This window comes from Poeciliopsis prolifica, unplaced genomic scaffold (genome assembly GCF_027474105.1).
Source record: "Poeciliopsis prolifica strain line A6 unplaced genomic scaffold, Auburn_PproV2 SCAFFOLD017, whole genome shotgun sequence".
Taxonomy (NCBI): domain Eukaryota; kingdom Metazoa; phylum Chordata; class Actinopteri; order Cyprinodontiformes; family Poeciliidae; genus Poeciliopsis; species Poeciliopsis prolifica.
The window spans coordinates 2,680,374-2,702,156 of record NW_026562392.1 but is presented as its reverse complement, the minus strand read 5'-3'; the positions used below and the strand labels follow the sequence as shown (position 1 = coordinate 2,702,156).

The 21,783-nt window shown below is 40.4% G+C and overlaps 1 protein-coding gene across 3 annotated transcripts in view; it reads right to left on the bottom strand.

The window, feature by feature from the left end:
- LOC129367490 (protein spire homolog 1-like) overlaps window positions 1-21,783 on the bottom strand; it is a 32,650-nt gene that overhangs the window by 3,138 nt on the left and 7,729 nt on the right. Inside the window, exons 3-16 of one of the 3 annotated variants that reach the window (XM_055041987.1) lie at window positions 19,530-19,766; window positions 18,013-18,138; window positions 12,738-12,812; window positions 12,432-12,596; window positions 11,369-11,455; window positions 10,760-10,889; window positions 8,875-8,916; window positions 5,342-5,505; window positions 5,163-5,256; window positions 4,293-4,435; window positions 1,780-1,917; window positions 1,389-1,459; window positions 1,248-1,275; window positions 530-825 (exon numbers count right to left, since the gene is read on the bottom strand). In XM_055041987.1, the coding sequence (XP_054897962.1) occupies window positions 530-825; window positions 1,248-1,275; window positions 1,389-1,459; window positions 1,780-1,917; window positions 4,293-4,435; window positions 5,163-5,256; window positions 5,342-5,505; window positions 8,875-8,916; window positions 10,760-10,889; window positions 11,369-11,455; window positions 12,432-12,596; window positions 12,738-12,812; window positions 18,013-18,138; window positions 19,530-19,766 (1,796 nt within the window). Of the gene's footprint in view, window positions 1-529; window positions 826-1,247; window positions 1,276-1,388; window positions 1,460-1,779; window positions 1,918-4,292; window positions 4,436-5,162; window positions 5,257-5,341; window positions 5,506-6,273; window positions 6,325-8,874; window positions 8,917-10,759; window positions 10,890-11,368; window positions 11,456-12,431; window positions 12,597-12,737; window positions 12,813-18,012; window positions 18,139-19,529; window positions 19,767-21,783 lie in introns of all 3 variants that reach the window. The other 2 variants (XM_055041986.1, XM_055041988.1) reach the window with 2 other exon arrangements.

Here is a 21,783-nt window from a genome sequence, read left to right as displayed (position 1 = left end):
TGCGGCGAGGACAGACAAACAAATATCAGGCTAGAGGTACACAGAATTATAAAGTAGTATGAGTTAACTTATAATAATTTCATGCTTCCACTTACACTTTTCGGTCCAGATGTTGTGTTTTGGACACATCAGCTATTTTTAAAAGCAAAGTGTGGGCTTTGTGACAAGTATTTTTCATACCTACTTAAAGGTTATTTGAAAAGATTATTTTACTCTGACAATTGATACGTACATTCAAATTTATTGAACTTGAACTGTGCTTTCTAGACTGTAATCTTCCAGACTTGCGATTTTAATTCTCTCCACTAGATGTCAGTGGCCGTCTGTGTGAAGCAGAAAACTTGAAGTCTCAGCTTGTTGAATAAGAGCAGCTCAGCTTTGAATTAGAAACCCTGCGCTGTTTTGTCTTCTCAGCGTTAAAAGAGCAACATTCTATTCTCAGTTCTCATATGATTTCTGTGTGTGTTTTAATGCAGAATAATTAACTTTTTATCTGGCAGCAAATGAGGCGTTCCGGACATGGTCTTACTTGGACATGGTCTTGTGGATACTGTGGCGCTGTTGGCTCCCTGGCGGTTTGTCGGCCTTGGCAGCTGCAGCTGCTCCCGTACTTTTCCCAGCCCCTTTAGATGCTGCCTTCGTAGCTCCTTTCAAAGTCGGGCTGGAAGCGGCCCCTCCCGCTGCCATCGACGGCCCCGGACCTCCGGCCACAGAGAGGCCTTGTCCTACGGCAGCCATGGCACTTATTCTGTCTCTGGGCAGAGTGTTGGTGGATCCGATGGAGTAGATAGGGAGACTGGAATACGGTTTAGATGGAAGCCGCATCTGGTAGAAATCGAAGGCAGAAATGTTATCAGTGGTATGTAGTAGTATTTATGACGTATGAGGGCCTTTGTACATAGAAAAAAAAAATGAGTAAATTTTCACCAAAAAAAACTTTTTGATTAATCTCAAAAATTTTCTAGAAAAAAAACAAGGAAATTTATGAGCTACAAAAGTAGAAAAAATGCAAGAAAATAACTTTCTGGAAATTTCTGATTTTTAGATGTTGAAAAACTGATAGAAAAAAACCCCCTGAAGTTTCGAGATAAAAATTTTGGAACTTAGAAAATCTCTAGTTTTTTCTATAAAATTTCTGAGATGAATCTAAAAATATTTTGGTGAAAATTGGCTCCTTTTTTTCTGTCTACAAAAAATACATCATCACATTAACACCACAGTGAGCTGATTCATTCTGTGGGACGTACCTTTTTGCAGCACTGCGAACACACAGGCCTACAAACAGAAGGTTGGAACATAAAAAAGAGAAAGACATTAATTATAGTCAATACTGTAAACCACGAGGAGACATCCAGCTTGCATAGATTTGTAAATATGAAAAGGTTTACTTTATGCAGAACTGGCAGGTATAGGACCAGGTGAAGAAGGAAAACCTTTTGGTTCGACAGCAGAAGCAAAGCTGCAATAAAACATGAATACAATTATTTAGTCCACTGACAACTGCATGTACACTCAACAATAGAAAACTATTTTTTGAAGAAAAATTTGTAAAGTTGTGAAATAAATACCCATGTTCCCAAGACTTTACATTGAAAGACATAATGACATTATCTGGTCCTCATTAGTTAGCTTTGCCATAGTAGATGAATATACAGTTATTCTCTATATATGGGACTATAACTTAGATTTGGTCATTTATTTCTAAATTTTAAGATTTGGTGAAATCGGGTGACCCTGACTTGTTTCTGCTAAGCGGGAATGTGATTAATTTAATGGTACCTTGCCCTTCTTCATGGCGTTGTAAATTTCTTTGTACTGCTGGAACTTCTCCAGTTCTGCTTTCACCAGCACCTGTCTGATATGCATCACTTCCTCCACCGTCAGAGACAGGCACTCCACAGGGAAACAAAACTCCTCCTGCAAAAACCCACCCAACAAAACAACATGCTTACACCCAAACATTTCAAAACTAAAGGCAAAATCATCAAGGTTTTTTTTTAACCCTGTCTATACCACATCAGCCTTTAAAGAACCACAAAAATGCATTTGTACTTTGTGATATCCGCAAGGTGGGCTGCACAGTGGCGCAGTTGGTAGCACTGTTGCCTTGCAGCAAGAAGGTCCTGGGTTCAGTTCCTGGCTCAGGGTCTTTTGCATGTTCTCCCTGTGCATGTGTGGGTTCTTTCCGGGTACTCTGTCTTCCTCCCACAGTCCAAAAACATGACTGTCAGGTTAGTTGGTCTCTCTAAATTCTCCTAGGTGTGAGTGTGTGTGTGTGTGTGTGTGTTGTGTGTGTGTGTGTGGGGTGTGTGTGTGTGTGTGTGTGTGTGTGTGTGTGTGTGTGTGTGTGTGTGCATGGTTGTTTGTCCTGTCTGTCTCTGTGTTGCCCTGCGACAGATTGGTGACCTGTCCAGGATGAACCCCGCCTCTGGCCCGGAACGTTAGCTGGAGATGTATATATAATAGACCAACATGGCAGTCAACTCTTTTTTTTTTCTTTTTTTTTTTTTGACAAATGAAAATCTGTGTGACCCTCTTATTTTTATACCCCTAAATTCAATCCAGTGAAAACAACTGACTTGTAATCAGTTACGAGTGTGAAGTATTTCCTGTGTGAATTCTGTAAAGGCTTAAAAAGGTTTGTGGTTTAGCCGGATCAAAGCAAGGTCGGGCTGTAAAATAATATCCAAGGTTTTGGAAATCTCAAAGTCGCCATGGTAATTGGAGGAGCCTCAGAGGTCCAAATCCAAATCTTCATGGAGGAATGGCAACCAGATAGTAGCGCCGTGGCACGCAAAGCTGATCTGGAATCCACTTTTTTTTTTTAAGTAATTAAAACTAAATGTTTTGCTCAATTGTGTTTTAGTATGGGATGTGTTGCACTGTGGATTTTTTTTTGCCAAGACAAGATCAAGTAAAAGAAGAACTTGCCTGCAAAACAAGTTTTAAACACAGGTTGTATAACAGCACCTTTGCTTTGCAGTTTTTTTTCTTTTCTTCCCTTTTCTTTCACTCTGAAGAAGATCCACTCACCTCAGTGATATGAATGCTTATAGCTAATGATTACTTGATCATCACACAGCTTTGACTTTTCATCCTCAGATTATGTCTTGATCCTTCAGTGTGGAAAAAAAACGGCTAAAACAAAAATGTTGACACCAGAGTAAAGTAAGCCACCCCATCCTGACTAAGCTGAACACTGTGATTTCTCCACCTTTCCTTCCTTAAGACAAAAACCTGCACCATACAAAACAGAGGTGCATCAAAACAAACATACACACTAGACAGCACTTGATATTCCAGAACCTGTTTTAGTATCTACTTGCGCTAAATTTAGAAAAGCCACAAAGTCCGTAACCCTGGTTAGTAACTTTAGGCCATGGCAGAAGTTTGCTGTTACTGTGAAGTGTTAGGAGAGGAAGGCAGGGCTACAGGTAAAACACCAGGACTGACTGAGAGGAGACTGGCAAACCTTAAGTGACTCCCTTCGTCTGATGCAAACACTTCTGCACAGAACAAAGAGCACCTTGACCAAACCCAACAGAAACGCCTCAGTGGGGTGGGAGCTCTGCAAAGCATGGAGAGCTGGGGGAGATGGGCGGAGGAGGAGGAGCAGGAGGGAAGTGATCCAGGAAGGATGCGAGGCTGTCGCCCCGACGTTCTGAATGTGAAGTCGGATGAGGTGTTTGTGGGGAAAAAGCAGAACAGAGCAGCTGCTTGAATAACTGATTGCACTTTATAGAAAAGGAGAAAAATGAAACAAAAACTGTGATCTATTTAGCTTTCAAACCAAAGCAAGATGGAAGTTAACTTCTTCAAAGTTTTCAACTGTCTTCTTGGTTATTCTTTTACATAATTTAAAATGTTCACAAATCAAATGTGTGTAAATCTTGTCAATATTCTGCTAATGTGAAGAAAAAAAACAACTTCCCAATTGCGGTGTTTCCAATGAGTAAGAAATGAAAATGAAAACACACATGACTAAGCTTGTTCATGCGACAAGTCATAAAAATTATGCCAGTAACAGATGTGAACAGTTACATGAGACATATTCATATTTTATCCATGGCTCAAGAACTCATCATCTATCAGGTGGAACCAGCCGCAAACTGTCCATAAAAACCCCCCACGAAACCATCATCCTCTTACCGCCACTTCCTGTCGTCTTCTTTGTCGTCTTTGCCAGTAGTAACATCTGGCTGTTGATCATGTGACTCATTTCATGCGAAAACTGCGTTTCCATTCCAGTTTTGTGAAATACACCAATTTTGATACGGCTGAATCTCACTCACCAGAGACTTGGAGTTCTGCTTGGACGGTGGCTGGAACTGTCGGACGCTGGTGGGCGTTTCCTTCTCGATGGAGTGTCTCCTCTGAGGGGTCTGACGCCTCTCCGGCTGAGGTGTGGAGGAGATGGGCAGGAACATGGGAGGGGCTGGTATAAGAAAGGACAGACAACAAATTAGGAAACTTCAATCAGAAATGATTTTTGAACTGATGAGAAGTCAACACCCTACCTGCACTAGAGAACTCTGCGGGCATCTTTAGTGTGAATTCAGGTTAGTTGAACCAGAGACTAAGCTAGCATTTAGCTTAAGGAAGACCTAAAGCCTATTTCCTCCATTCTCGAAGCATTGATGTACTTTACTGTGTCCTCAACAAGCATGTGACTTATTAATACTAATTATGGTTCAACAGAACAGCTGCCTTCCACTCAGATTTATGCAGTTCTCACAACAGCCTCCTAGGGGGAAACAATGCAGTGTTCTACTCTATCTAACAGAGGAAGAGAAGAAGAAAATAATCAAGCAATTTTTCAACAGTTTTGGGGTTTTTGTTCTCCCTGAAATATTGACGATAAACACCAGAAAAACAGCAGAGCTTTCCCAGATGTATTTCTCTGAAAACAAATAGTGATGCAGTTATCCACTGTGGGTAAAACATTGACTGCTCATAACTAAAGTGAGGTTCACCAGAGCCTCACTTTAGTAGCCTTGTTCTTTGGTTCCTTTAACCAAAGAACAAAAAAATCCCACATTACATAAACTCTGAGTCATGGCTGCCAAGGTTGTTGCTATCAGGTAAATTATTATTATTATTTTTTATTAAGCAGACAATTCAGCTATGACGAAAGGTGAAAAAACAAAATCTTCCTGACTCACTTTTCTTTCCCAATGCAGACTCTGGGGACGTGTCATCCATCAAAGACGTTGCCACACTGGAGTTGCTTGCCGATGTGCGTCCAAACAACTCATCCTGAATACACAAGTGTTATCGTGTCCTGCAGTCGTCATTTTGCTTCTGAAAGGGGGAAATTTAAAAACAAAAAAAAGCAACTTACATCAGAGTCGGAGCTGTCCAGCTCAGCCAGGCTGGGCGCCTTCAGGAGTTTCTTCCTCTGAGGGACGGACTGAGAACCGGAGGACTCTACTCTGGGAGAGCGCGACCCGTTGGTCAGAGACAGAGAACTGGACGTCCTCCTGCCCATGTACGGACTGAACTCATCTGCACAGAGTCACGCAGGAGGCAGTCACTCGACAGGAAGGGAAAGCAGGTCAAATGGATCTCAATCCGCCTCCTCCTGTGCGCCGTTGCATCCTCATTGGGTTTTACGCCGGATCTTTAAATTGGTTTTTAATTATTTTCTTTTTATTCCCCATTTGTGAACTGGCAACCAGATCCGTCTGAGTGGAAGGATGGAATTTAATCTGCCACAGAGGACCAGGGTTGGAGATCCATTTGAGGGTGGAGGAGTTTGGGAGGGATGCGGAGGAGGTTCTGAGGGGTTGGAGGTTCAAAAGGAGAACGTAGAAAACGCAGACAGATTAATTTAAGTATTTAGATTAACTATGACATCCTTTTATCTACCACTAACCCTAATAATATTTATTTTTGTGTGAACTAAGTACTCAAATGTAACTCCTTACTTTGTATTGACCAAACTGGAGCTGAGATGAAAGCAGAATATTTAAAGCAAAGAACAAAACCTTCAAAAGGTTTAGTAGAAAACGAGGAGCGTAAGAGGAGGAGGTGCAGGAGTACAAGCCTCTCCAAACCCAACATTCCTAACAAAAAAAAGTAAATCATTCAAAACTTTTAAGTGATTCACTCAGACATCATTTTGCATTCTGCTAAAGCTCCCAGCAGTCGAGTTTTTTTTTTTTTTTTTTTTTTGGAAGATGTTAGTTTGCAGCCAGGGAGGGGAGACAGATAAGGCCAAAAGATTAAAGCCAAACAGGGTCGTTCAAAACTGCAGCATTGCTGATACGTTACCTACTCCTGTACGGAACAAATCCTGAGGCATACTGCGAGTTTTGCCAAAACCTAAAAGGTAGACACCTCTCTTATTAGAGTAGCACAGAGAACATAATACAGCTTAACCATTAACTACATCCAAACAATCCATTCTCTAATGGCTCAGGTACCTTCTCAGCTAACAGTTTAACACTTTTTAAGCCTTTCTCTTCCCTGTTCCTGATTGTGGGATTTCCAGACTGTTTTCATTTGACTTTTCTAATACATCACTTTATAGATGAAGACATCAATCTTTCATGTGCGGCTTGCACTGCAAGTCTAGTTTCACAAAGTAAAAAGCATGATATCGGCTGATACCGATCAGACACAGAAAAACAGCTGAATTGACTTAAAATGTTTCTTTGAAGCACAGACATTAATGTACTGAAAAACTCATGTATTTGATTACGCTGCACCAGCAGAGCACATTTAAATACACCAGTAGCTTCACAAGCTCGCTCCAAAACAACACAACTTTGATTTGTTCAATCAGTGTAATTAGCAGTGTAACTAATGTAAAATAAATAATAAAGAAACTGAAACTGACAAAAATAATAGGTTGAGTGTTTTGGTCAAACATATAGAAATAAACCGCAACAAACCTTTTTTTTTTTTTCAAATGGTTCAGAATGTGTAATTATGTTCTAAATATAATGTAACATAAATAATAATGATGTGGCTCGGAGCACAAAGCATAGAATTAGACTGACTAGATCTGCACTTATGGATCTGGAACTTTGTCCCCGAGAGCCGATCTGGAATACTTTTTAATATCTGGACCAATACAGATATTGAAGTTGCATCTCTGAAACATAGTGGACTCAATCTGTCATTACTGCTAAATCATTACACACAACAACACACACGGATCACCAGAAAACATAAACGGCAGGGGGTTGGACTTAAAGACTCTGGTATGATGAGGGACACTGACATCAGCAGGAGGCGACAAGGACCACCGCATCATCAGGTTACCATGGCAGCATTTGGTTCACAGTGATGACACTTTTACATATCATGGAGCAGATCTTTGAGAAGAACCCTTCTGGTTAACTATCTGCCTGCCTCAACATGGCACAGTCCTAAAAACTAGCATTCACTGAGTGGCAGTGTTCATCACAAAGGAGTGACATTATTCACATCATTCAACTCAACTATTCTTTTTTCTTGTAAATAACTCAGTCCCTGAGCTGTGATTTTTCTTTTAAACGCTCCAGAGTAGTGACAGATCTTTAAATGTCCCAGACTGTCTGCAAGGCAAAACGATCTGTTCCAACCAGCCGCAGAGCCGGGCTTAATCTCCCCCTTTGGGACGACGCTGTTTTAATGAGAAATAGGGGATTCCCTGCTCTTAGAAATTGGAAAAAAAAAAAAAACTGATTTGTTGATCCAACAGTTTTTTTCTGGTTGGTGACGTCGAGATTAGGATACAGAGATTTTTCCGGGTCAATAATATTTCTCATAAATTGAAAGAAAATAAAGAGATCCTTCAAAATAATAATAATTAAAAAAAATTATGTTCAATTTTTGAATAATTAAATAATATCTATGTAATTAAAATATTAAAATGCAACATATTATAAATATTCACATGCTGCTTTTTTATTTATTTATTTTGTTGGGTAGCAAATTTCTTAATCTGGGACGTGAGTAATAATTTCGTACCACAAACAAGCAAGGTGGCATGACAATAAAAAAAATCATTTAAATCTTGAAAATACAATGTTGAGATGAGCTAAAAATCTTGATACATTCTTACGTTAATAAAAGGCATTAATTGCAGTTCCTCTTTTTAATCTTTTTCATTTTTGTCATCCATATCTACAATTGTGACAGATGCAAAAAGAAAAAAAATAGCATCTTGTTAGCAGCAACCTCATCCATCTCAAGTCAGAGAACGCAATGAAAATGTCTGTGTGCGACTCAAACTTTTGCTTGACATAAAAAAAACATTACATGCCTCAACACAAATTAAAGCCATGTGATTAATGTTTTTAAAGTCAACTTACTTGCAAATTTCACGGCAATATATGTATTTAGAGGCAAGCCTCGGACTAAATGATGTGCATAAATATGATTATCCCTCTTCTTTGTGTTTTGTATTCTGTAATCTCAGTTTACTCATTAGTTGCTAAGTTACACACAGTTTCCACCAGCTACTCTGTAACTTGATTTTTGCTGAAAAACATTTGGTTTTTATATTTTTTTCTAGGAAACCTTCATGTCCCAGATCCCCATATAGTGTCATATAAATCTGCTGCCTGGAGTGTTTGTTCTCTTAAGGATCCTCTTGCTGATCAGTGTCCCACTTAAAAACAGCTAACCACAGAAGCATGACATGGAATGTGTACACAGTCAGTACTGAGCATGTGTGTGTGTGTGTGTGTGTGTGTGTGTGTGTGTGTGTGTGTGTGTGTGTGTGTGTGTGTGTGTGTGTGTGTGTGTGTGTGTGTGTGTATTTACATATAAATGTATATTTATATGTCTCTGCGTGTGTGAGCCGATAAAGCAGATGAACAGCCACAGCATAGTGGAGAAAATGAGATAAAAAGCCAGGTAAGCAGCAAAGGGAAACGTTACCTGACGCATCAAAACTGAAAGACATGCTAAGAGGCCGAATGACTGCAACGAGAAACAGTCACGGTGCGGGGAGGTTACTGCATGTTAAAGCAGGACTTAACACACACAAGAGAAAGCAATCTGCTGATAATCCTGGCAAATATGAATAGGAACATTAACAGCTTTCACATCAAAAAGGGTATTTTCTCTTCCGTGATGGATTTCTCCTGACAGATTCCTGGTAGCTGTGTCCGCCTGTGAGAGCCAGCAAAATTTGCCCTCTGCCCAACTTTTGATCATAATTTTTTCAAAGCTTTGATCCATCAATTTTGCTTGCAGTGATTGACTCAAAATGTTGCACAATGAAATAGTAAGTTATAGTTATAATCAGTCTGTTTCACTGCTTTACTTTTTAATTAATCTTTTTAACCACAGTTCAAAAGCAATATATGATTTTCATTGGTTAATTTTTAGAACATTTTTATTCATTGCCATCAAAGCTGCATCTGTGACAGACGCAAACAAACCTAGCTCGCTAGCTAGCAAGAGTATATTTGTAGCTAGTTAGCAGTAGCCTCAAGCGATTTCAGTGACCATTTTGGGCTTTTTGGTCACACTAACAATTTTGACATCAGACCTGAATGTCGTCTGCTCAGCCTTCCTGTTATCTGCTGAACTCTGTCTCAATTGGACTTGAGCGGCTTCCCTAGAATTCATTCTTAAACTCATTGCTTGTAATTTAGGATAACTTTAAGTCTTCTTTCCTCACCAAAAGTGTTGCTAGCACTTAGTTGTAGTATGCTCACTTATTTGTAAAAAGGCAATTTTTTGGGGGTTATGGAACTAAATCAGGTTGAAAATTGCATGAATGAATCATCAGACGATGTCTGGCTCATTTCTTTGTTTTTACTTCTGGTCTTTCTGAGGTCTATGACGTTGGTGCTACATTCTGCAGGAGCAAAATGCATCTGTTGTTATTTCTTATTTATAAATAATGCAACAGTTTCTAAGACTTTCAGTTTTGAATATAAGATTTGAATATTGTTCATGTTCAAAGGAATAAGCCTTATTGAAGGAAAGGCTAGTTGGTCTCATTAGCACCAGACCAGAAACAAACTGCTAACACATATAAAGTATTTACCTGATGGAACAATAAGGAAGGCTTGATGCAGCACTGTTTTTTGTGTGTTTATTTATTTATTTATTTATTTGCAGCATGTGGCTACACATAAGAGCAGACACAGTAACTAAGGATTTGTCTTTTTAATTAAAACAAAAACACTCAGCATTATTTTCTGTCTCACCTTCATCCTACAGCAAACTGTATAAATCTGTAGTATGTAACTTTTATAAAAAAATATATATATATACATATGTATGTATATATATGACAGCAGATAAATGGGTTTTCTATAAAGCTGTTTCTCTGCCATTAGCACATGTAGCAGCACATTCGCAAGGTTGATTGACTGCGCTAAGACCCTCCTCCTAGCTCTGATTTGTTTGCATTTCTTCAGACGGCAGTGGTCGCCCAGAGATCAATCTTTTCACAAATTATCTGTCTCATCCTACACTGTCACAACATGGTTACATTTTTAACAAATAAGTGAAAAACATATATTTTTGATAAAAGTTACATATTGCAACTTCAATGAAGAGAACATTATTAGGCATCAGCAGCCACACAGACATAAAAGGTTAGGAAGCAGTGGCTACAACAGCAAAGAGCAGAGAGGAATATTAGCGATATAGAGCACAAAATGAACTGAAATAGCTCCAAGCAATAAGGCCGAAGCGCACTGCATGTGATCAGCTTAAACATTTTAATGTGAACTATATTTACATGGTGTGTGGAGTGTGCATGTCTGTGCTGCATCATTAATAAATGCAAGATGGGTCTCCTTACCCAGACGTCCTCTCCGGATCTGGTCGGGTGAAACCGGGCGGAGCTTCCTCTCAGCCTTGATCTCCTCCAGGATCCGCTCATGCAGGGTCGGTGGAGGCTGAGTCTGAGGCTTCAGCTTACGAGCCGACACCTGACAGAGGATAGATGGAAAAAAAAAAAAAAAAAAAAAACACTGACATGAAGGGTGTATGAACTCCAGGCAGAGGCGGTACCTCTGCAGCTTCACGAATTAAATAATCCCCTCAACAGCGTCTGCTGGTCTTGCTGTCAGAAGGCTACAAATATCAGTATCAATCTATGTTTGTTCAGTACTAATTAAATCTATTATATTCAAATTATAGATTGTCTTTTTTAATTAGTAGTGAGAGATTATGCTATGGCGGTAAAAGATTAATTTATCTTAAAGCTTTTTACACCTCTTTACTAGGGTTGCCAATAAATGCGCCTGGGCATGAGACGTCCCTGGCTGTGGGCCAAGAAGCCACTTGTACTGAATGGAGCCGTTTCACATGGACGCTCACTGTTTCCTACAGATAAAGACCGATCTGTGCTTCCTCACAAGAATTTTTCTGTTTCATCCTGAAGTCCGCAGCGCTTCTTTTTACTCACAGGATTAAGTGGCGGTCTGGACCTGATGAACTCCAGGATGACTTCATGAGCGCTTTTCTTTAACCTCGGTGGGATGTCTCCATTAACCTGACGGAACAAAGCAGACTCACACGCTAACCAAACCCATCATGTTGTAAAGACACTTATTTATAGGCAAAAAAGGAAAACCAGGGAAAGGCCCCCATTGGTTGCACCAAGGCTGAATGTTTGGCTAATTCTCAAAGAAATTATCCAATAAGGATGCATTCACACCAACCCTGTTTAGTCCGCTTCAATCAAACTCTTTAATAAAACTAGTTTGTCTGGAAAGTTCATTTGGGAATGTGATTAAACTCTGATGTGGACCAAAAAAGAACACTCTGGTGCACCTACAAACCTGGGCATCAGTGAGGTTTGAATGGCAAGTGGATCAGAGGCCGCTCCAAAGGCAGGAAGTGGATTATAGCGCAGGGTATTCTGGGTAATTACAACCTAAAAAAAACACATGAGTGTGGTGGAGAAGGCTTGTGGTCTTTTACCAAAGACAAAAAAGAAAGTCTCATGTCTTTAGAGGTTTTCATGTCCTTTTCTCCAGTGGTTCTTGAAAAACTACTGAAGGAAACAACACAAAAAAAAAAAAAACTTCCTTCACAAAATGTAAAGAAAAGCAGAGTGGCGGCAGATTTTAGTGGTTGTAGGATTTTTACTTTTTCTCTCTGGTAAAAGACTGTGAGCCATGTGTCCCTGCTGAGCTAGACTCGTTTTGTCTGTATTTACCCAGAATACCCGGCGATATAATCCACTTCCTGCTTTTGGAGTGGATTCCAGTAGAATAAATATATGCATTGGAAACGCGCTAGAGTTCACATCAATCGAACTGAAAACGTAGGTTTGTAGGTTGACCAGAGTTCAGTTTTTAGTGTGTGTCAGAGTTTGATTACAGATTCACACCAATATAAATGAACCGAACTTTCTAGGCACATGAACTATAGTTTGATAAAAGCGGACTAAACCGGACTGGTGTGAATGCACCGTAAGAGGCATGTCTGCAGGGTTGATCTCAAGGATTGTTTTCAGGACCAACCATGACTTTGCGCAGCTTGTAGCGTTTGGACCTGATGTCGTCCATGAGCATCTCATAAGGAGTAAGCTGGTACTCGATCGGCAGAGGGTTGTACTGACGCTCCTGTACCTTCTTCAGCTTCACTCCTTCACGCAGGTCCCTCATCACCTGCACCCAGAATCGAGCCTGGCAAAGAGAGCAAGCATTTGTTCCACTAGTTTCTGTCCAGCACGTCGGGCCGCATAAATGTTGTCTTTTTGGATGCAGAGCCATAATTCAGGATGATAAGGACAATATAAATCTGAGGTAAGAAGTGTGGTTTCCCACCCAGTCGGCGTTCTGCAGCTCGTTGAGGTCTCGGCCCGGCTCCTCTGAGGTTTCCTTCTCCATCTTTCGGAGGTTCTGTTGAAGGATGAGAAAGGATTTGTGCAATCACAGTTCTGAATCCACTCAGGACTCAGGCTGGTCTTTACCCCTCAGGAGAAAACACATATCCTGATTCCAGTTGATAAAAGAAGGCTAAGGAGCTTTGATGAATGCTGACTTTATAGTTTTATACTAAAGAGTTCAGGAATCTGAGAACATTTGTTCAATAGGAAAAAAATACCACATGACAAAATTTCTAGAAACATCTGAAAAGCAATCTATGACTTTGTTTTTGTGATGTGACATGAAAGTTACTTTCATTTGACCACTAGGTTGAACAGGGATTTATATTTATTTTGTAACAAGTAAGCAGGACATAAACCAGGTAAAAAAAAAAAAATCCTCCAAGGCTCACTGTTGGAGATCTGCAGCAAACAGTGGGACCTTGGGGCCACCAAGTCTCCACAGCAATGATGAGATGCAAGCTAAATCACAACAAGAATAAACATTTCTGTCCCTTATTTCCAAAAACAAACAAACAAAAATAAACGTGAAGTTTGCTCAGCGATTGGGAATTTATCTGGTAAGGTATGGAGAGGTATCTATAAAGTTGTGCACCTGCTAATCTCCCAAATTTAGAAATAGCGATAGTTCTAAAGCTAGATTTCAGTTTTAGAACTAAAAAAAAATTATGACACAGATATGTTTGTTCAGTCGAATAATGAACCAACAAATAAGGCCGAACCAATGCAGAACTGGTTAACCAGAGAAGCCTGGGACCACAGGAGAGGAGCCAGGACTAAATGTTAAAGAAGACGACTCCGTGGTATTCTACTGATAAAACAAGGAAAGGACAGTTTTTCTTCAAAAGTTGTTGAATTGATTCTATGCACTTAAATTAAAGGCTAAAAGCATGTTGTGTAGTTTGCAGATACATCATAAAAACAATTCATTTAGAATTTTACCCTTTCATGTAATTTGTTTGACTGGGACGAACAAAGTTCTCACGTGACTTCCAGCAGAAATGAACCAACCAGTCAGACTGAGAGGTGTGTGTGTGTGTGTGCGTGCGTGCGTGTGTGTGTGCGTGTGCGTGCGTGTGTGTGTTTTCAAGCTGGCGCAGCCTGAAATGGTTTTTGCCAAGCATCAATCTCTCCCGTCTGGATGAGTCCTGACATCCAAAGCTGCCTGCTCAGTTCACTGCTATTTAAGGCAACGTTTCCTCCATTTGCACTGTTTTAATGCAGCTTCTTTTATTACAGCTCAGCGTGTGCTTTATAATTCTCTACTGTTCCCTTTTCTGCGATGTCTTAAATAATAGACCAACAAATTACTCTTTATGACTTTTTGTTTCAGTTTTTATGACTTATAAGGACACAAATCCATCTTTGAATTAATTCTGCTAATATTGGAAAAAACAGCACAATTACAAAATTGTAATTGTGCTGTTTCCACTAAATAAGAAATTAAGTTAAACTTACACGTGTGCACACTTATTCAAGTCATTACAAATCACGACAGCCACAGATGTAAACAGTCACATAAAATGTGTCCACAATTCAGCCGCTTGTGAAAACACCAAATAGTGTTCACCAGACAGATAAAAGATCAGGGTACGTTGCGGTGACACCCAGCTGCCTCTGTGTTTCCAGACAGTCAACAGTTCAGTTGGCTCACCTCTGTCTTCCTGACACTTATGTGAACCTGCACAACGGGCGGCCATTGCGGTGTTGTAAAATACTGCCGACCTGACAGCGGTTCTGTGGGAAACGCAGGGCTGATCTGCATTCCTCGCTGCCTGCTCCGTTTCCAACAGGAGAGGTCACTGTTTGTGTGCGCATTCACGGGCAAAAGAGAGGGCGAAAAAAACGTGTGAGAGGGTTCTAAAGTAGCGGGGCGGACATCCAAAGTGTTGCCTCTGGTTAATATTTGTGGAGAGGAATTGTTCTGGTCACATAATGACGCAGCAGTGAAGGAGTCACAAGGGGCCGCTCGGATGACTGCAGAGTAAAAAGCAGAAAACAAGGCCAACCAGGAAACAGCCGACTCCACCGGCTGATCATAAAATGTCCAAGCATCAAATCAAAACACACCTAATCTATTCAAGAAGGAACAAAAACAGAGATCAGCTTCATTTCTTCAGACCTGAACAGAGAGAATGCCGCCACCAAAAGGCAGTAGTTTGCACACTTGGTACGAATATATAAACAAATCTCAGTTTGTAATCTTTTCCATAATTTAGCTACAGTATCTCAGTGCTGGCAATAATGCTTGTGTACGTGCTGCTCACATCGCTCTCCGTTTGGTGCCTGTGTGACAATAATGATAGAAAAGCAGCCAAACGTCACAGGAAAACTAACAATTTCTCCAGTTCTCTGCAGATTCATCTGCGGGGGTGGGGTTGTGGGCAAAAAGGGGACGGGGCCTGTAAGGTGTGCTGGTTCACATTTTCAGTCTAATCAGATTTCCCTACTGCAGCTCTACCAGTGCTCTGTGAGACACTTAAAGCTTGAAATAGCGTTTCATAATCCAACAATGTTTCCAGCCTCCAGGAAACTGCAAAACAGCTGAAACTCTGAGATTCTTTAAATCCAGATTTCAAACCCATTTGTTTAGAGCTGCCTTTCATTAGTAGTGCGTGAAACAATGATCAACATACTTGACGTGCACTTTATTGATTATTTGAGAAAATGCTTCATGATTGATGTCTGCATGATGCTTTCATGACATAAAGCCTTTTGAATTGCCTTGCTGCTGAAATGTGTCATATGAATAAACTTGACTTGACATAAACTTCTCCCTGAACTTGTCCTCGAAGTTGTTTGTGTCGTTCGGTTTTTTTAAACCTCTTGATCCGTCAAAGAACAGCCAGACCTCAGTCACTGACTCTGCAGGCAGCTGGCTGCACTTGATTTATTTCGGGGTATCACAGTAAAGCCAGGGCAACCTTTTTAGATTTCTATTTGTAAAAACAAATTGAAAACTACATATCGTTCGCATCGCAATTATGCACTACTTTATGTCGGTCTGTCACATGAAACCCCAATAAAATGCATTCATGTCTGTGTCTGTAATGTGGTGTAAAATGGAGCAGCCTGTTCTTATTTTAAAATGCAGCGAAGGAAATTAACGCCTGCGGTTTATGTGGAGCTGTAAACACAGCAAAGGTGATTACTTCCACACACAATGACTGCAGTCTCCGACTTCCCTTCCTCTAAAGCTTCTTTCTCAGTGAGTTATGCAACCGTCCAAATCTCCTTCACTCACTCAGATGGATTTCAAGCACTTAAAGGGCAGCGGCGTGTGGCAGGAGGGAACCCTCAGGTGGAAGCCGCTCATGGGCCGATACTTCACCAGCTGCGCACTCCAAATAGCTCCGGAGGAGAAACAAAAGTCTAAGATTACTCTGCTTGGGTTGGAGAGTGACAAGGCATGAGGCCTGGTTGAGAAATAAAACCACTAAAACCAGGCAGAGTGGCTAAAAACAGGCAGACTGTGAATTTGAAAAAGGAATGTGTCGATAAGGTTTCTGCAATGAAAGAATCGCACTGTTAAAGCGGTGATTGTTTGGGAAGACTCCGTCGAGCAGAGAGCGTCTCCATGTGACTGCTGTGACTCACAGATCAGCGTCTGTAATAAGAAACGACCTGAACAGACTATTCAATGTGGGACGGCAATGTTCTGTGGTTCGTCAGCTAACTGCAAAATTACAAACAGCAAACGACAACAGCAGCCGCAGCAGCGTGTGATTGTTTTAATCACAACTAACTGAATCAGTCAGGAAAACTTGACCTTTTGCTGGGATGACAGTCGGCATGTCAGCACTTCACGTCAGCGATGTCTGATGTGTGGAAAGGGTGCGTCGCTATAGCTTTTTATGTGACTCAATAGGGCTGCAGAAATAGAACCTTCAATACAACAGTTGTGTGCTGAAGTAGTATTTTATCCATCACATTGGAACAGTTTTTACCTGCATACCAAATCGCATCAATCAATCCAGTACTTTGTGCTTCAGCCAAAATTTACACAAAATCCCCTGACTTTTTTTGCACTAATATATAATTGAGTTTATTGTAAATTAAGTCAAAGACATTGAGCAAGTGTCCATTGAACTCCCACCTGCAGGTGGCAGTATTCCTAACTTCTTCTACTCTGCTGCCTTACTCATGATGTCTCCACGATCGATATGACAGGCAGCAAAAAGTGATGTTGCCGACACACATGAGCACAAATATCGCAAAATTTCTTGCAAATATTTCAAAACTTGTTTTACAAAAAATAGAATTTGAGTGCAACCCCCCCCCCCAGAAAAATAATTTAGTAACTCAGGATGAAAAGATGTTCGATATCGTTTAGCTTTAAGAAGTACTTATCGACTGTAGACATATCTATTAATTAATATTTAACAGTTTGTCAATGAGTATCAATACATTCTGAGAACATTTGTGATTGAGATACAAACCTAATTGAAAATGAGTTTGACATTCCAGATTTAGAATGTTCAGTTTGACTTTTCAGAGAAAGTAAGACTTTTTTTTCTTCTTTTTACTTTTCAAAAGTTTAAAAATTATCTAGTTTTTACTTCCAAAGAACAAAACCTGCAGCTGCCTAAAACAGTAGTGACATTATTATGAAGTGAGCATTGCGAAAGAGATTTAAAGTGTATTCCTGCATGTTTTTAAGTGATGAACAATGCATAAAATAAACAGAAAGGACATAAACAGCATGTTAAAGCTGTGACTGTTATGTCATGAATAATCTCGGATGATCTCTAATGTCTGCGTTCCATTCATTTCCGTTCCATTCATTTCTTTCCCTCCGGTCATAGATTTTTGTCTCCATCAGCTGACCGACGGTTTTAGCTCTGACAAGAAGAAAACTCGGCAGCCATTTCACTGTGCCTGGGATGGAAGGAGGTGGGAAGGAGGAAGAACGGCAGGGTCAGACAATTTCCTTGCCCGTGCCTTTAAAACATGACTACAAATCCTGATGAAAGTCCCCCCAAAAAAAAATAAAAAACTAAGAAATGTTGGATAGGAAAATATAACCAGATGTTATTCTTTATTTACAAGATAAATAAAGTTGAAACATCAGGTTTTATCAGAGTTTGAGATGGTGCGGCAATAATTTTCTACTTTTTTCTCACCTCTGTAACGTTTGAACGTATCAGAGTTCTTTAACTGCGGCTGACCTTGCAGAACGTAATGAACACAGAGCCGCGATGATGAAGCCTCACCTCTTTGGCACTCTTGATCTTCTCCAGGAAGGTGCGCAGCTCCCTGGTTTCTGTGTACAGAGCTCGGCACACTGCCTGGTAGTGACTCGGAGCGTCCGACACGCTGGGAAGATGGGCCGTGCACAGCTGCAAACATGGGGGTACTTTTAGTGTACAGGTTGGAAAGTCAGGCAGGACAAGTACGGCGATTTCAGAACGTTATGTTGCATGAATGGCACATAAAACTAGTGATGTTCAGGATGGGTTAACTCAGGTTTCTAATTAACTAATCAGTGCACTTGCTTTTCTTCCACCCAAAACTTCCCCACTTTTCTCTCCCTCTCTTACAGCATCAATATCTAAATAACCACTTCTCGTAAATATAAATATATCAGTTACTACACACTGCGCGCTTCGAGTTAGACGTCCAGAATGTAATTATGGAGTGTGAACACATGGCAACTGAAATGTAATAGGCTAATAAACATTTTTGAAGTTGTGTTTTGCAATATTTATCTGCTATTGCGATATTTAGCACACGGCGCGGAGCTGCAACAAATCATTTTAGCAATCAATTATTCAATAAATAAATAATGACCTTTCTTCTACATACTTTATGGTGAGGATATCTTGAAGAAAATACTGAATTTGGTTCCATTTTTCATCCATAAAAAGTAAAGGTTAATAACTATTAATAGTGTCACCTACGATTGATACAGTAGGACAAATACTGCGAGGGGAGAGATATCAAAACGTTTTGAACTGACAACTGGTCGTCCATCAGGCTGGCCAGCATGTCACTCTGCTCCAGCATGTCAGGCACCATTGGAGTATCAGTGGCTTTGTGAGTTTGCCCGGTTATTTATCCAAAACAGCGTGAGGCCATGTAAGGAAAGATTACAAGGCCTCACTCGCTGCTCCAACAGTTGCCACAAATACAGGACTCCAAGGGAGGAAGACCATGTGTTTCTAATGTCTGTGTTTACAGTGTCACACTTTTCCCTCGGCTATTCCTCAACAGTTTCCTGGTTGCGAGTGAAATTGGTGAGACAAACGATTCTCAAAAACTCTCATCAGGCTTTGAATTTTAAAGATCTGAGAGAAAACACATCCTGAACAGAAGAATCGGATCATCCACATAAAGTACCCACCATGTTTTCAGAATGAACATTTTTTAAAGATGTCCTTGAGAGAATCCTGAAAGTAAACATCTTTTTAATTACATTTTTACACTTGATATGTTCTATGACCACGTTAGATAAGATCAAAGGCCTCAGCTATGTATTCCAATGACAGCAAGGAAATGACAACTGGATGAAGCCCAACTCACCAAATATAGATCACTGGATATAAAAATTAAACATGTTGATACAATGATATGACTAAGTACTAAACTAGAACTGAAAGCTGATAAAAACAGATTGAAATGTCAACTCAACGTTGTTATAAATTAATGCTTAAAGTGGTAAGCCTTCGTAATGTCCTCCGCAAATGAAACTGGTGCATCTGGAACAGTTTGGATTCTTTTTGCCGCTGACCTTCAGGATATCTCTGTAGCTGTGAACGCTGCAGATGCTCCGATGGCCATCGTCCGTTTCGTCCTCTTCTTCTGTGGCCTCGTAGCCTTCGTCCAGGCAGGCCTCCTTCTCGGCCTCGGCCGAGTTGGTCATGAGGTCGATGAGCTGCTCCAGCGGAGGACTGAGTTCCCTCTCCTCGTTTTCCTTCAGACCGAAGTCCAGAGCCTTGTAGATCATGATGCCCAGGGACTCAATGACCTGCAGGGATGTGTCAAATATTCATCTCTCGGTTTTATTTACGGTGCAGAGATTTCATGCTTCCCCGTGTTCGTTCAGGGTTCTCTGTCTCAAAGTTCAAAACCGTGACTCACCCATAGGATGCATGTCTCACTCCTCAATCATTTATGTTTGTGTTTTGGTCACTTTCTTGTCATTTATGTTTCTATCCTTCCATTATTATTACTCAGCAGGTTTTCCCATGTTCTGTTTAGCCTTGATTTATAGGTCTTGCTGTTTTCATTACTTTGTATGAACATTTATTCTTGTTTTCTGTTCTTTGTGCTTTTAACCTGAAGTACCATTACAACTAATTTACATAGTTGCTTTTTTCTCTTTCACAGATAATAAATGATTGATTCAAAATGTAGGATGACCTGTCCTCTAAAGAAACATAAAACATAACAAAACACCAACACTTTTACTCAGTTTGGAAGGACATTTGTAAGTTAGCTTCATTTTACTAGGCTGTCTTGGTGGAATCGAAGAGCCATGGTGGATAAAGCAAGTACTGCCAGAGAAGACGAAGGACAGGAGTGAAAAATCACAGATGGGATTATTTTGCAACCCTAAGCGCTGAGAAATAACTGGGAAGAATCAGGGACAGCATATAAAGCACTGATGGAAGTAAATGGCGGCGTGAGAAACAGTGTGCTAAAGTGACAGAGTAAAATATTAAAGAGCTTTTACGTTGTAAATACGCCAGGAGGTCGTTTTTAATAAAGTGGTGAATAATAGCATGAAAACAAGCTGATTTATCGGTGAGGCCAAAGACAAAGGTTCAACATCAAGGGAAGGAAAGATCATAACAAGCACCGGCGTGAGCGTTTGTGTGGGTGAGGGTGTGTGTATGTGGACGGAAAGGTCAAAGGCAAAGCGAGGGGGGAGGAGTCATGTGAGCTTTTTTTTTTTTTTCTTTCCAGTCACTACATCCCAGCTGGGTTTCCTCAGGGGAGAATCAACACAAAGATGACAGCATGATAGATTTGGCAGCTTGTGCTGCCCTGCCCACAGCAGTGACTGGTGCTTAGTGATGGGCAACTAGATTTTCAGACTCCTGTCTCTTATCTTTTCTTTTCCTCAGCTGTTCCAAATCACTTTTGATGGTTCCGAGGCTCAAGTTCGAACCGACTGCAAAACATGTAAGGGCAAATCCTCGTGACTGCAAAACATTCAACCCTGAAATTCCCCCCCGACTGGTTCCCAGGCTTGCAAGCGACCAAGCGGAATGATGGGATGGAAAGGAAGAAGGGGTGAATGAAAAGAGAAAGACAAGAATGAAAAGGGGGTGAAAAAAAATTGGGATGTTAACCAAACGGGATTTGGCATGGCTGCAGATTAGCAGCAGCGGCAACGTCCATCATGTCGAGGCCGAAACCAGATCAAACAGGTTGGGGTTAAGACGTCTTTCCATCACATATGGTTTTTGATTTCAGGTCTATTCCAAACATAGACATAAATGTTTCACATATTTTACATAAAAATATGAAAACGTATTGTTCTCTTATGATAATTGTATTACGATATTTAAATCATCAATAAATCATAGAACGCTGAGAGAAAAGTATGTCAGCGCAATAATCGTTGAATAATAACGTGTCATGCGCAAACATAAGTCATTTCCACTCAGGCAGGAACAAATGCTCCCTCATATAATTCCTCCTGACTCCTGACTCTGCTGCCATGACCCACCGTCATATGAGTGAGTCACGTCTTTAACACACCGACACAACATAAATATTCTAAATAACTATCCTCCACCACTTCAGACTGTCTTTTCACCTTCATTGTCCGCCCTGAGAAAGCATTCATATTCCATCAACCGTTTCATATTGTTTTCGACTCACGATCACAAAACTCGATGCGTTTTATCAAAACAAAACAGAAACACATGAGACCAAAACAAAAGCCTTTTGGTCAATGTGCAGAGAGTGACATGAAAACATGACAAAGCAAAAACAGGGCAACTTAGAAATGTACCAGGATGATGTAGTCAAAT